The 13,351-nt window shown below is 59.2% G+C and overlaps 1 protein-coding gene across 4 annotated transcripts; it reads right to left on the bottom strand.

Moving 5' to 3' along the window:
• Positions 1–1,687: 1,687 nt before the first annotated feature.
• On the bottom strand, positions 1,688–12,757 carry SEMA3G (semaphorin 3G). Of its 4 annotated transcripts, none has more exons than XM_061128432.1 (16): positions 12,572–12,757; positions 10,656–10,816; positions 10,475–10,537; positions 10,179–10,298; positions 9,821–9,911; positions 9,578–9,694; positions 9,211–9,356; positions 8,895–9,009; positions 8,733–8,802; positions 8,307–8,451; positions 7,779–8,010; positions 7,585–7,676; positions 6,906–6,947; positions 5,976–6,204; positions 5,550–5,689; positions 1,688–4,350 (listed from the first exon to the last, which is right to left on the bottom strand). In XM_061128432.1, exons 1-16 carry the CDS (start codon positions 12,678–12,680, stop codon positions 3,925–3,927), a joined length of 2,298 nt encoding a protein of 765 aa, XP_060984415.1. In that variant the 5' UTR covers positions 12,681–12,757; the 3' UTR covers positions 1,688–3,924. The 4 variants fall into 4 exon arrangements, with proteins under 4 accessions (XP_060984415.1, XP_060984416.1, XP_060984417.1 ...); XM_061128433.1 differs by having other exon boundaries at positions 1,688–4,347; XM_061128434.1 differs by lacking the exon at positions 5,550–5,689 and having other exon boundaries at positions 3,979–4,350.
• Between the last annotated feature and the right edge of the window lie 594 nt (positions 12,758–13,351).

The raw sequence follows: 13,351 nt of genomic DNA, 5'->3' as shown, positions 1-13,351 counted from the left end.
CAGAGGCAGGGCAGAGTCCAGGTCCCAGGAACAGCGGACCGGCGGCTTGGCAACCATGGGGTGTCAGGTCCTGCTGTGGTGCTGGCCATGGGAAACCAAGATGTGTCTATTCCATCTGGGAAGTCAGAGCCTCCAGAGCTTATAGGCTTAGAAGGCAGAGATTAATTAATTAATCTCACATGTAAAGGGAGGGAATTAATCTAACCAGCATTTCCCCCGAAATATGCTCTTCAAAACATTAGAAACATGAAATGGCAGCTGCTCCATGGGGAAAAAAAAGGGGGTGGTTAGAGGACCACTTGTTTTGGAAGATCATATACCACAGAGTAGACATGCAAGTTAGTGAGGAATCATCATGGGTTCCTCAGGCAAGCAAGCAGGCAGTGTACAGCTCTGTTGGGCTAAGGGGACAGAAATCCCGTGTTTATCTGAATGTTGTCGAGGATCTCATGAGACAGTTGTTCCAAAGGACACCATTTTGGACATCATTTGACTAAACACTTTCTCGAAGACCCTTTCCAGCTCTAGACCTGTTTAAGAAATCATGAAACAGGCCCAAAGACCAGGGGAAGTATAAGACTTAAAGGAAAAATCTGAAAAAAAAAAAAAAAAGGAAAAATCTGGGAGCAGAAGATAGAGTGAAACCCCTGAGGAAGGAAATAGGGCTCCGGATGGGGGCGTAGGGGGGTGGAGGTGGTGAGGGGCCGAGGGAAGTCCAGGCCCAAGGGGTCTTCAGGGAATGAATGGTGGTGATGTGGGAGCAGAGATACCATGCATCCCAGGGGAGAAGGGGGTTCCCCTCCTATTCACACACCCACCCAGCCCAGCACTTTTCAGATGCTGGTGGTGGCCTGGGGCAGGGCAACAGGGTTTCACTTTCTGTGAGGCCTGGGTGCTTGTGCACGGTCCAGGGGGCAAAAGCAGGGGTCCTGCTCCAGGGCCGGGGTTGCAAGATGGGACTAATGACTGATGACTGTTAAGCCTACTAGTCCATAGCATGGGTTGAAGGGCCCATCCAAGCAAGGGGCTAGTCTCTGTGGTGACTTGGGGGTGATGTCCTTCCCATTTCTAAAGCAACCCTGCCTTTTCCTATCTCCCTCTGGCACCAGTGGAGTCTGCTCTTGGGGCAGGGTCATGATGTCACGGCGGGGAGTGGGGCTGGGGGAGAGGTGCCTCCTGCAGCCTGCACAGTAGTTCAGACTCAGGGGCTCCCCCCCCCAAAAGCTGCAGCTCCCACGGCACAGCCTGGCTCCCCCTACCCCCCACCCCTGCCAGCAAGAGCACAGTGGCCTTAATATACCTTGGTATGTGGCTGATGAAGACAGGCGCCAGGCCAAGTGTTGCTGTCACAAAGTCAAGTGTTATTGTGAAAAAGGAGCAGGGCTGCCTACGTGCCAGCTGCCCTTTGCCAGCATTTTTTTTTTTCCTGGCTCAACATCTTCCTGAAGTTCCAAGAAGTCTCAGAAGCCCATGGGATGGGATTTTCCTAATTTAATAAGCAATCTCGGCTTCATAGGCAAAGCCCTCTGACTTCTTCCTTCCTCTGATACCCATCTCCTTGCCTTTTAGAAAAAAACCACCCAGGGTGGGTTCGCCCTTCTGGAATGGACAGGGATGACCCCTCATTTACAGCTCACATGAATGGCATCAGTCAATTTAGTACAGAAATACACAGACACAATAATGATATAATTACGTGATATAAATATTAGCTTCATCCCTTTCCCTGTAGGTTGTGTGGAAAACCCCTGCACTCTCCTCACCAGCGCTCAGGGGCGGTGACGATATAAAAAACAATGGGAATTATGAGAAGTGTGCTTTGAAGACAGAGAAACCACGAGGCCCATCTTGACAGATGAATACAAAAATAGAATTCACACATAGAGGCATTTCCAGGAGTGACTAACACAAGGTACCATGGGGGTGGGGGGGGTGGAGATCAGTAGAAGCTGTCCATATTTTCCAAGTGCAGGTGTTCCTTGTCAGGATTTTGAACTCCTCCCTCCATTTTCCAGAGTAACTTCCCCAGGGGACCCAGCCTAGTGGCCACTGAAAAAACCTGGGATATGGGGCAGAGCTGCTTGCAGCTCTGACATCCATGCCTGGGGTTCTGGGCTCTCCCCCTACCCTCTTCCACAGCCTCTGTCTTCTCTTCCCCTCTCCTCCCCCCCACCCCCCACAGTGCTCCTCCTCTGCTTTTACCTGCTGACATCCCAGCCACAACTATCCCTGGCTGGAGGCTTCCCAAAGTGCTGTCAGGTTAACCTCAGTACACATCTGGTTCACTTACCATGCAAAGAGGGGAAGGGGCCTATTTCAGATCCCAGTTCTATAGAGGTGGTAGGAACTGGGAGGTAGGGAGTAGAGGTGGGGCTCAGATACAACCCAAGGCAGACACAGTCTGGGTTTGAGTTTGGGGGCCAGGAAGCCCTGTCTTTTTATGATTTTTCCCCCCTTCCTTCATCTTGGTTCTTAATGGAGGGAATCTTGAACCTGAGGCTCTTGTCCCCCTCCTGTCCATTTTGTGCGTCACTGACTTGTTCATATGCAGGCTGCGAACAACTTTTCATTTAGTCCTCCTCCTCCTCCTCCATGCTCCCCAGCCCAAGAAACACATTACTGCTGATGGCAAAAACACCTCCCTACACACCCAGACAGAATGTGTCCTGGCTACCTGAGCCAGCAGCACCCCCAAGAACCAGCAGGCCTTAGCAGTTTCCCCCTGCAATTTTCTCCCTTAAAAGAAAAATTACAGGCTTCATAAATGAACCACCCATGACAAATCCTTATTTAATAGAAACCAAAGATCCCAGGGTGGGAAACCTCTGGCTGCTGGGCTGATTGATGCCTTCTTGGGGCCTTGAGAATTCCTGCTCCTGGGTCCTGTAGCCAGTCCTAGGATCTCCTGACCTCTCCCCATCTCAGTCCTCTGTGGCCTCTCAGGCAAAGCACTGCCTTTTGTCCTCACCACACAGCTTGCTCACATAGCTGCCACATCCCCACCCACCCAGGCTGTGCGCAAGCTTGCGTTGCCCTGGGAAAGACAGCCCACTCCTCTAAATACCCCAGCTCCCCTCTCCCTATCTACTAGTCCACAAAGATGAGGGACAGTTTCTCCTAGAATTCACCCGCTCCCTGCTCGTCAACATGGAGACCCTGACGGTGGAGAGAGGCAATCCCATCAGGAGGGGGCGGGCATCCCAGGAGCCATGCCTGGCGGCAACAGGACCCAGGACAGCGAAGTTAGGCTGGGAGGTTCAGGGAGCTCTAGCAGTCAGTGCTTCCGTGATTTTGAGATGCAGAAGAGGGCATGAGCAGTGGCAGGCAATCACCAAGACATCAGGGCACGAAGTGGGAGGGGGTTCTTGCTGTTCCACCTTCTCAGCGCCTCCACTTTCCCTCCCCACCTCAGTCAGGGTAGGTCTTCTTAGAGGGTGCTAGCTGAGTGGCGACCTCCCCCCTCCTCGTCTGCCTGAGGGCCCCCTGCCCAGACACCACCTCAGCCGCACCCACACACCCACTCTAAGGGTCACTCAGAATGGCCATTGTTCTGCAGGCTGGGTAAGAACCACCCAACCCTCTTGCCCCTGGGCACAAGCGGAAATGTGCTGTGGGAGCCTTGCTTGAGAACAAATAGCAAACCCACTGGGGTTGCCAGCAGCCAGAGGGTGTTGACTCCCGCCTGGGACTGAGAGCCCAGAGAGGGGACAAGGAACAGGCCTGGGACACAGGGCCCTCCATCAGGCCCCAGCCTATCCTGCGGGTGGCCTGGTAGGGGCCCGGGAACAGAGATTCTATCTCTAAGAGGCCATCAGGCACGTTAGCCCCCTCTGCCCTAGCTGGGTGGGTGGGAGATGCTGGGGGCTGCTGCTGGCCACTCGGCCCATCCCAACCACCCCCTCCTCCTCCCTCCTCTATGCGGCCTCATACCTCCCGGGGTGTCCTATTGCGCTCGGCCTGCACCCGGCTCTTCACCTTCTTGCCCAGCTCCAGCCCCACCCAGCTCTTGCCCTTGGCCTGTTTGCCCCGGCCGCGGCTGCGGGAGGGGCACCACACTCGCTCACAGTACTCATCCACCCGGGGCAGGTTGGCGAAGCCGATGAGCTGCATGATATCCTTATACCAGGCCTTGTGGGGGGCGGAGGCGGGGCCGCCTCGGGCCGTGGGCTCCCGGGGGAACAGAATGTCGAGCTGCGCGGGCACGATCACCTCCAGGGCCAGGCGGGCCACCAGCTGGGAGAAGCCGTGCTCCAGCGTCAGGCAAGTGTAGGTGCCGGCGTCCAGGCGGTTGAGCCTGCGGAACAGCAGCCCCTGCCCCGTTTGCAGGACGCGCTCGTCTGTCTTCACCTGCTGGAGGTGTGGGAGGGCGTGAGGGCGCCTGGAGCCGCGCTCGCCCCATCAACATCTCTGCCCCTTGCTTTTCCACATTTGCCATCTCGGGGCTCATTCTCCCCTTCCCAGCAGCCTGGCAGGCTCAGCGTCCTTGACTGAACTAACTGCCGGCAGGGCCTCACTTTCCCAGAGAACAGAGAGGGTTAAAGGGTGTTGATGGGCTTTTTCTCAAGTCGGGGCTATACCCCCAGCCCCAGGACTAGAACTCCTCTACACTCGACGCTGTACAGAGCTCTCCCTGTCTTGGTCTGCACTGCTCACTCCCCCTGCATTGCAGGACCCACAGGCCCATCACGGTGTAGGAGGTGCAGCATGGTCCTGATCTGACCTGTCTTTGGCCTGGACCCTGTCTGGGCTTCGGTCCGCACGTGTGTGTGTACGTTGAGGCTGCAGTGCTTGGGTGGTGAGTGTTGTGTAACTCATCTCATCGCTCCCCTGCCCCTGCCCTCCCGGGGAGACTCCTCAGTGCCCAGCCCAACAGCTGGCCCAAGGCTGGCCTCCCCCAGTTCTCAAGCTGGGAGGAGAGCCCCTCCTGTAATCAACCCACTCCCTCCCCTTCGCTATCCGTGGGAGCAGCTTGAGAATGGTTCTTCACCCTGCCCCGCCCACGCCCAAGCTCAGGCCCCAGACTGAAACCATCTCTGGGCTTGACAGACTTTTCTGGATGGGGGAGGAGAGGGCCTAGGCAGACAGCTGGACTCTAGGGAGGAAGTGAGGGGCCAGGCAGTGTGTGCTTGTGTGTGTGTGTGTGTGAGTGTGTATGTGTGTGTGGTGGAGGTGTGTGTGCAAGGGCCAGTCGTCAGGGGCCCAGGCCTCCTAGGGTGAAAGAGGACCCTGAGGAAGAGACCGCTTCAAAGATGAGCCATATGTATAAGCATGGGAGCCTTCCTGACCAGCCCAGACCCGCTTCCCTTTCTGCCATCTCTGCTACGCCCTGTCAGACAGAGCCCAGCCCAGTGCCTTGGAATTTGTGGGCTGTCTGTCACTGGAGAAGTTCCACCACATCTGGCCTGGGTGTTCCCAGATGGCAGGAGCAGGGGCACCTCCAGGGGCCTGACACACACTTTTCTTAAGTTGATCTTGGCAGGTTCCCCCCGAGAGCTCAGGGAGGGGTGTGACCAAGGACACATGCAGGCCGGAGCCAGGTCCTCCCTCACCTGCTCAGGCCTCTCGTCCCCGGGCCGCTGCAAGAACCAGCGCACGGCGGCCTGCGGGGACTTGGGCAGGCACTCCAGGAGGGTGCTGTTGTGCTCCGTCCCGTAGACAGTGCTGGTCACCACGAGTCCCGCGGTCTCCTCTGGGGGAGATTTGGAAGTGGGCTCAGCTCGGGAACCATGAGACCCCCAGGACCACCAACGGACTCCCATGACCCAGGACCCCCCATGAATGTGACAGGGACTAGGCATCTACTGATCCCTAAGCCCCTCTCTCTACACAAAGACCCTGCACCCATATGCTGACAGGAGTTACACTCATAGAGAAACTGAGGACTGCTTGTGACTACAGGACCAGCCTGAGGCCACACTTCACAGGGGTGACTGGCTGCCCTGTGAGAGGGCGCCCCCATGCCCTCCGCGGCTCACCCTCCTGGCTCTGGCCCAGGCACTGCAGGGCAGGGTTGCCATGCCGGATGTCCTGGCGGCGGAACCGGCGCTTGCTGGTGCCAGGCCGGTAGCGGGTGCAGGAGGCACCGTCCCAGGCGCAGTAGGGGTCCCGGGCCAGGCAGCACTCCGCACAGGCACTGCCGTACGTCTCACACTGGTGCAGCTGCAGCCGGGCCACACCCAGCCTTGAGCCCACGTATAGCATTTGCTGGAAGAGACACAGGCAGAACCCGAGGTGAGCATGTGCTCCACACAGGAGCAGCTAGGCTCTCAGCCCCCTGGGTGCTCCCAAGACCCCTGACATTTGCAAGAGTCTTCCAGAACCTCTTGAGTGCATTCCCAGAACAAAAAATGTTTATCACCCACCAGACTGCATCGGATCCTATGCTAGGGCATGGAGGAAATGGGGCACATCTGGGGTCTTTTCTCTACGGGGCTTCTCCAGACCCTCCCAGCAGCAGACCTTTGCCCTCTACCCCAATGGCCTTGCCTCTGACTTTAGAGGTGAACTCTGCCTTGAGCAGTCCTAGCACAAAAGTCAAGGTTTACCCAAAGATAAACTGGGGCAGATGAACTTGGGGAGATTTTGCCACTTGCAAAAGGACACACAGCATGTCTCTAAAATCTGTTTGATATAAAATCTGGATCCTGTTTTCAAGCACGTTTTTGTCTGCCCTGAGTTGCTGGACTTTGTGGATCTCCCTTTATCTGAACACAGGCTCACTTACTCAGGGCCTCCCACTGCCCATGGGTTTCGTGCATGGGAATCTCAGCTCCCAGCTGAACTCTCAACCCTCATTGTAGGGCCTAATCAGGCAGCCCCAGGGCCTGCTGGGAAACAGCAGGACTCAGGGAAACTCAAGGAGACCAGAGGAAGGAGGATTTGGCAGCCACGGCAGCGGCTCTTACCCTTTTGACGGAGATCTCCATCTCAGTGATGGGTGTTGGCACCTGGGAAAGAAGCAAGACCACCCCTGCATCCCTGCTCTCAGCCTCTTCCAGCCTCTGGGTGGAAGCCATCTTTCTCCCAGGTCAGTGCACTCCCTGGCAACTAAGGCCAGACGGTCTTTCCCACACATCGTGTTGTTAGAAAGGTCCCCTCTCCCTGGCTGGCCTCCAAGGCTTGGCTAAAAGCACAAAGCTCTGGTGTCCCCTCCCACAGCCCTGTCCCCCAGCAATGAGGCAGCTGTCCCAAATCACCCATTCCACCCACTTGGGGAAGCTCAGCAGTTCCCCAAACACAGACGACCCCCTGCCTGACTCTATAGAGGGGTCAACAGAACGCCTTGGGGTGTCAGTCACCCCTCACTGCAACTTGAGCCTGGCAGACCTTTGTCAAGGGGCGATCGCCTTGGCCATCTGTCCCTGGGCCCCCCACCTCTCAGCTCACAGACTCCGTCTCCAGGCCTGCAGTCATTTAGAAGCATCGCAAGGCTTCTGCAATAGTGAGGCCCACTGCCCACTGAATGCGGGTTCAGTAAAGACAGGCCCATTTCCCTCCTGCACTTTGCTCCTGCTTCCTTGCAGCCAGTCCTAGACACAGGGATGGAGCCTGCGGGAACCCTCCCCATCAGTGCCCCCTGCTCACCTTAAACACTTGGAGCTCTTCCAGAACTACCTCCTCGGGCTCCGCAGAGCCCCCCGCCTGGAGGGCAATGACCTTGAGCACGGACCCTGAGTCTGGGGCAGGGAGGAGGGGTCAGTGGGAAAGGAAGGAGCAGAGGGGCAGCTCGGGTCCCCCGCACGCCTCCCCTGCCCGGCCACCCCATGCAGCCCACCTACCAGTCCCCAGAAAGATGACGTCATAGGTCCCATCCTCCGCCTCCACACGGTCCACCACGATCTGACGTAGCTGCTGGGCCAGGTGGGTTTTGACAAGGACAGGGCGACCCCGCCAGGGACGCACGGGCCGGAACATGAGTGGGTGGGCTCGGGCAAACTGCAGCACGTCATCCGGGTAGTCCTTGGTGCTGCCAAAGGGTCGTCCTGGCTGTGCAGTCATCTTGCTGGGGCACTGCAGGCCATGGCAAAGGGGGTGCCTGAAGCCCCCTGGGTTGCCACATCCCCCCCCAGTCTGTGTCTAGACGCCACTGGCTGTTCACGCCAGCCTCCAAGGGACAGCTCGTGGGCCCTTCGTGCTGTATGAGAGACTCCTCAGTGTAGTCGGGGGTCTGCTCCCCTCCTCACCCCACCCAGCCCAGCCGCTGCCCTGGGGCTTCGTGCAGACCCAAGCCTGTCCGTGGCAATCTAGAGCCCCTCCCAGCATCTACTCAGCCCTCTTCCCTGCCCTGGTCCCAGGCAGATATTCACCATGCCAGGACGTGGAAAGGGCACCTTGCCCCCATAGGGCCCCCACTGGTGCTGGGGACCATCTTGGTGGGCAAAGGGCCCCTTGAAGACCTCCCAGATATCAGCCATGTGGTACACACAGACGGCATAGCCCTGGAACACAGCACTGCAGGGGACAGACAGGAATAGTCAGGCCAGGGAGGTTCACAGAGGCAGGAAGGGGGCAGCCTAGCTCCATAGGGAGGACAGGGGATGATGGCGCCTGCAGTCAGCAGAGACCGAAAGACAAGGACACCCAGGCAAAGAATACAGCCACCGAGTCACGGAGTCAGGGACAGAGTCAGGGACCCCTGGCTAGACTGGGCCGTGAGAGCAGGGGCTCAACAGGGGCGGTCAGGGTGCAGAGACAGGGCCGGGGGTGGGGGCGAGGGGAGGCCATCTGCCCACCTGACGGCGCTGAACAGAGCGTACACCTCCAGGCTCTTCCCTGAGTTGGGCCACAGCAGGAACACGTCCTCTGGGAGACAGAAGGCCACGGCCAGTGCCCCCCACTCACGGGCTCTGAGCCCCCTCCAGCCCTCACCCCACGTGCTCTGGCCACGCCCTTACCCAGCTGGTCGAAGTGGGTCTCGGCACCGCCAGGGCCAGGCACGGAGCAGAGCAACCTGGCCTTGAGGAAGGTGCTCCATTTGTTCACCAGCACCCGCTGGCCGCCCGCATCATTCTGGGGGGTGGGGGCCAGTCAGCCTTGGGGCCTGAGGACAGGCCCCCCGCTTCCTGCTCCTCCACCCTCACCCTTGGAGGGAGGCGTGGATGTCAGCCCCACACCCTCGCCTCAGTTCGCCTACTGTTTCAGGTGGGGACAGGGCTGGGAAGACGCGTATGGCCAGGATTCAAACCTCACTGTCCCTTCCACAGCTCTCACCACACAGACGCGGCCCACTCGGCTGATGGTGACACGGCCCGGGCCTCCGTCAGGCGAGGGGACCGTCTCCGAGAAGAAGAAGTACACCTTGTCATCATCCGGGTCGGAGTTGTCAGGGATCCGGGCGGCCAGCACAAACCTGGGGTCTGGGAGGTAACAGGGAAGAGTTGATAGGGCCCTCATGGGGAGGAACAGGGCAGGGATGAACCAATGAGGAGGAGAAAAGGTGCAGGGACCCCAGGGGCCCCATTGGGTCTTAGGGAGTAGAGTGGGGATGGGCTGCCCCTCCAGTCCCCACTCCCACCTCCCTGCCAATGCCAAGGGCAGAACCCAGTCAGCCTTGCCCTTTGCAGAGCCCTGAGCTCACCGTGCAGGAGGTTCTGGTCAGAATCAGAACGCAAGGCTGGTCGGGGACCCCCAGTCCGGAAGATCATAGCCTCATGCCCCAGGAAGTCGGCATTGAGACCTGTGTACAGCTCCCCTCCTAGGGTGGGGGTAGGGGGCAGAGTCAGGGGAGGAGGGCCAGGCCCTGAACCCGGCCCATCCCTTCCCAATGATGCTGGCCAACCCCCACCCTTGTCATGCCGGCCCTGGCCTGGGTGTCACCCACCTACAAAGGTGCTGGCGAAGGGACGGCTGGGCTCGTGTGGGCATCTCCCCCTCCCACTTTCCACGCTTCGGGACTCCAGATGGAGCACATGCTGGGGAGAAGGAGGGAGGGAGAGGTGTTACCTGGGAAAGCAGTGCCCGCCCCCTACCCGGGCAGCAGCCATTGCGTGCGGCTGGACAGTGGGGGTGGGTGGAAGGCGCCCTCATTCAGGACCTCGCCAGTAGGGGCGGCTCCCTAACACAAAGGCGCCTTTCAGGCTCTGACCCCTCTGCCCTGACCCAGGCTCAATGGGTAGAATTCAGACAGCAGGAGAAAATGTCACGGCTTCCCAGCCCTTTGTGGGGCCGCTGCAGCTCACCTCTCCACGATGCCCAACAGCAAGGAGGGCACAGGTGGGCTGGAAGGCGCCAGTGCCACACGCCAGCAGGTGGGTCCGGTTGTGGGGGTGCAGCACCCGTACAAAGTTGGCGCACTCCACCTAGGGGGAGAAGAGGGTGGGGGGATGGATCTAGGGTGAGGGGAGATTCTACTAGACCATCAGGATCTGCTCCACGTGGCCCCAGCTCAGGCACCTGGGGAGCAGCCCCAGGCTTTCCTGGGGTCAGAGCCTGGGTGTTGGTCAGGGTGGGGGCAGTCCCTCCTGATAGCACTCACCAAAGGATCTCTTCCCTTGCGAACGCACTCCTCTCTCTGTCCGGGCTGCGGTGGCCACAGGACCTGAAACACAGCCAGCCTGGTTGACCCCTGACCTCACAGCCTCAGTTGCCCCAGTCAGCCTCCCGTCTGGAGTCACCCAGCACTCAGAGAGAGTTGCTTCCCAAACAGTCCAGCTCACCTCCCGGGGATCCGGCCATGTCTGGTCCAACCGCAGAGAGTAGATGGCATCACGGCCCCCCAGAAACAGGCGGTCCCGATACTCGTCCAGGTACAGGGCCCGAAGGTCCAGGGAGCCCCGGGGGCCCAGAAAGATGGCAGAGCGGTTGGCAGACAGGAGGTCTAGGAGGGAGCCGAGGGAGGGTTCAGGGCTGCTGGTCATCCACTCCTCCAGCCAGTGCGTGGAGGTGGAGGGTCCCAGCTGTGCATCCACCACCCCCCACATGCTCACATCTGGAAAGTGTTTCCATCCAGAGGGCTGCTGGAGGGCTTCTGGGAAGTGACTCCTGGGAGTGGGTGGGACAGGGGACTCAGAGCCCCCCACCCAGCCCAGCCCACCCAGAGGCCTGCCCCCCTTCCCTCCACTCCATGGCCCCCTGGTCTTCAGTTAACATCTCCTTCCCCTGGCCCATCTGTGCTCTACCAGCTCCTCAAGGAAGATGGTCCCACCAACAGAACTTAAGGCTGCAAGCTGGGCGAAGTGCTGGGAGAGCCTGGTGGAAGGCTCGGTGGTCTGAGCAGCATACAAAGCTGACTCAGTGGGACAGACAGACAGACAGACAGGGGGGAGCGTTCCCAGCAGAGGGAGCATCTGCCTAAGGCCTGGGTGTGGGAGAGGCCAGGTACGGCCAGGTGGATCTCTAGGCTCTGGTCCAAGGATATGGCTAAAGAGGGTTTTCTCCTCCATAGACGCTGCCTACCCAGGAATGGAGATGGCTGTCTGCGGATGATGATCCCAGGAGGTGGGAGTCCTGAAATAGGTCTTTGGGGTCCAACTAGGTAGCTGGAGGAGATGGGTGTACAAATAAACAGCAGGATGTCTGGCCACCCTTGAGGGGGTGGGATACCCAAGCCTGCCCCAAAGGTCATCTTTTCTATCCCCAAACACTAACCCCAAACTCATTAACAACCTCCTCCAGGAAGCCTTTCATGACTGACAGTACTTTGGAGTAGATATGCCCTATTTGGACCTTTTCTTGTAGCCTGACTTCCCCAAAGCCACAGCTCCCAGGGCAGGACCCCATTCCACCCCCTCCTCCCCACCCCCACCGCACTCCCTTCAGACTCCAGAGTGGAGCCAGGTTCCCCCGCCCCCCAACTCTCCAGAGAAGGCCTGAGTCTCGCCCCTTGGGCTGGGGTTCCTGGGGGAAGGTGACCATCCCTCTGGTTTCCCCAGAAAGAAAACTCTGTGGCAAGCCTGTGTCTCATCAGACTCAGAAGAGGCTTGTGCCAGCTGCAGCACAACATTTCAGGTTAGATCTGCAAAGGAACCTCTTGGACCAGGATGGGCAAGGAATGGAAGCAACACAGAGCCTCATGGATGGAGGGGAAGAGGAAAGGCCAGCGTTACAAAGTGGGCTGCCAGGGGTAGGAGTGGGAACAGGGTTGTGGGGATCGGCTGAGGGGCCCCACTGCAGGGCACACGGGACGAGAGGGACAGGATGCTGCCCTCTTCCCCACTGTCTGCCCTGGGCAAGGAGCCCAGCTGAGAGCAGACAGATCCTCCAGACTTGCCCTCTCTGCCCCCTCCCCATTTCTCTCTGCCATTCTCGGCTGAAGTCCCTCTCCTTTTCTCAACAGCCCCCTCACTCAGGTTCTCCCCCAGTGTGTCTCTGTCTCCCACCTCCACCCTGGTCCCGTCTGCCAGGATTGGTCTCCCCTCCCTCCCCCTGCCTTCCTCCCAGGAGTCTCTGGCGGCCAGCAGGGAGCACATGGCTGGGAATAACTGTAAAGTCCTTCCCGCGGGTTGTGCTAGGAGTGGCTGAATCCCTCCTCCGGCTGGCAGAGCAGACTGCCTGGGGCAGGCTAGAGGCCCACACCTGGGGTATAGCAGGGTCAGGGGCTGCATGGACACACACACAGAGTGCACTGCCCTACCTCGGAAGGAAAGCCGCAGGCGGGGCACGCTGGGGCCGGGGCTGGGACTGCCCCCCCGGAGGAGGAGGCCCCCCAGGAGGCAGCAGACAGCCCAGGCTGAGGGGGCCATGCTGAGGAACAGGGGCACCGAGCTGCTTGCCGAGCTGCCCTGGGTCCCGCCGCTGCCGCTGGTTGTAGTCTGCTCAGTTGCCGCCAGGCCTGCTTCTGCTACTTATAAGGCAGCGGCTCCACCCCGTCCAAGGCGGGGAGGAGGAGGGAGGGGTCAAGTGCCCTGCCATCCACCTGCCGCCTCTCCCTCCGCCTCGGCTGGCCCAGTTGGTGGCTCTGTGTCAGAATAGCTGGTTCTCCATTTGGGAGACTTTTGGTCTGGCCGGGCTATGGATGGTTTATATGGAATTGTCCATAAACCCAAGTCCCTCGGCTCTAGCAAAATGTCAAGGGGGAGAGATGGCCTGAAAGGAAGATCAGAGGTTGATGGGCTGGGTGGGTGGTCTAGCTGGGCTCTCGTTTGCTCCTTGCCCCTCCACTGCCCATGACAGAGACGCCCCCCCACAGGCTGATTCTGTGCCCAGGTCCCTGACACCAAGAGTCCAGCCCCCTGAAGCCTTGCCCTGGCTCCCCAGCTCCCCTGGCAGGGCCCAGGTTGCCTAGGGATACTCATTCCAGCCAAGGGACTCTGTGCTTTGGAAGAGGACTTGAGGTCTGGCCACACTTTACAGATCTGAAATTGGCAACAGATGAATGGCCAGACTTCTCCACCCAGGCCTATTCCTGTCTGGC

The sequence above is a fragment of the Dama dama genome, chromosome 24, assembly GCF_033118175.1.
Source record: "Dama dama isolate Ldn47 chromosome 24, ASM3311817v1, whole genome shotgun sequence".
Classification (NCBI taxonomy): domain Eukaryota; kingdom Metazoa; phylum Chordata; class Mammalia; order Artiodactyla; family Cervidae; genus Dama; species Dama dama.
The sequence above is the reverse complement of the archived record's forward strand: the minus strand, read 5'-3'. Positions and strand labels throughout refer to the sequence as shown.

Bases quoted from the DNA above. Each gene is read 5' to 3' on its own strand.
- SEMA3G (XM_061128432.1), bottom strand. From the start codon at position 12,680: ATGGCCCCCTCAGCCTGGGCTGTCTGCTGCCTCCTGGGGGGCCTCCTC. The intron at 9,695-9,820 runs GTGGGTGACACC...CCCCCACCCTAG, and splicing joins CTTCGCCAGCACCTTTGTAG to GAGGGGAGCTGTACACAGGT. The intron at 9,357-9,577 runs GTGAGCTCAGGG...GTTACCTCCCAG, and splicing joins TGACCAGAACCTCCTGCACG to ACCCCAGGTTTGTGCTGGCC.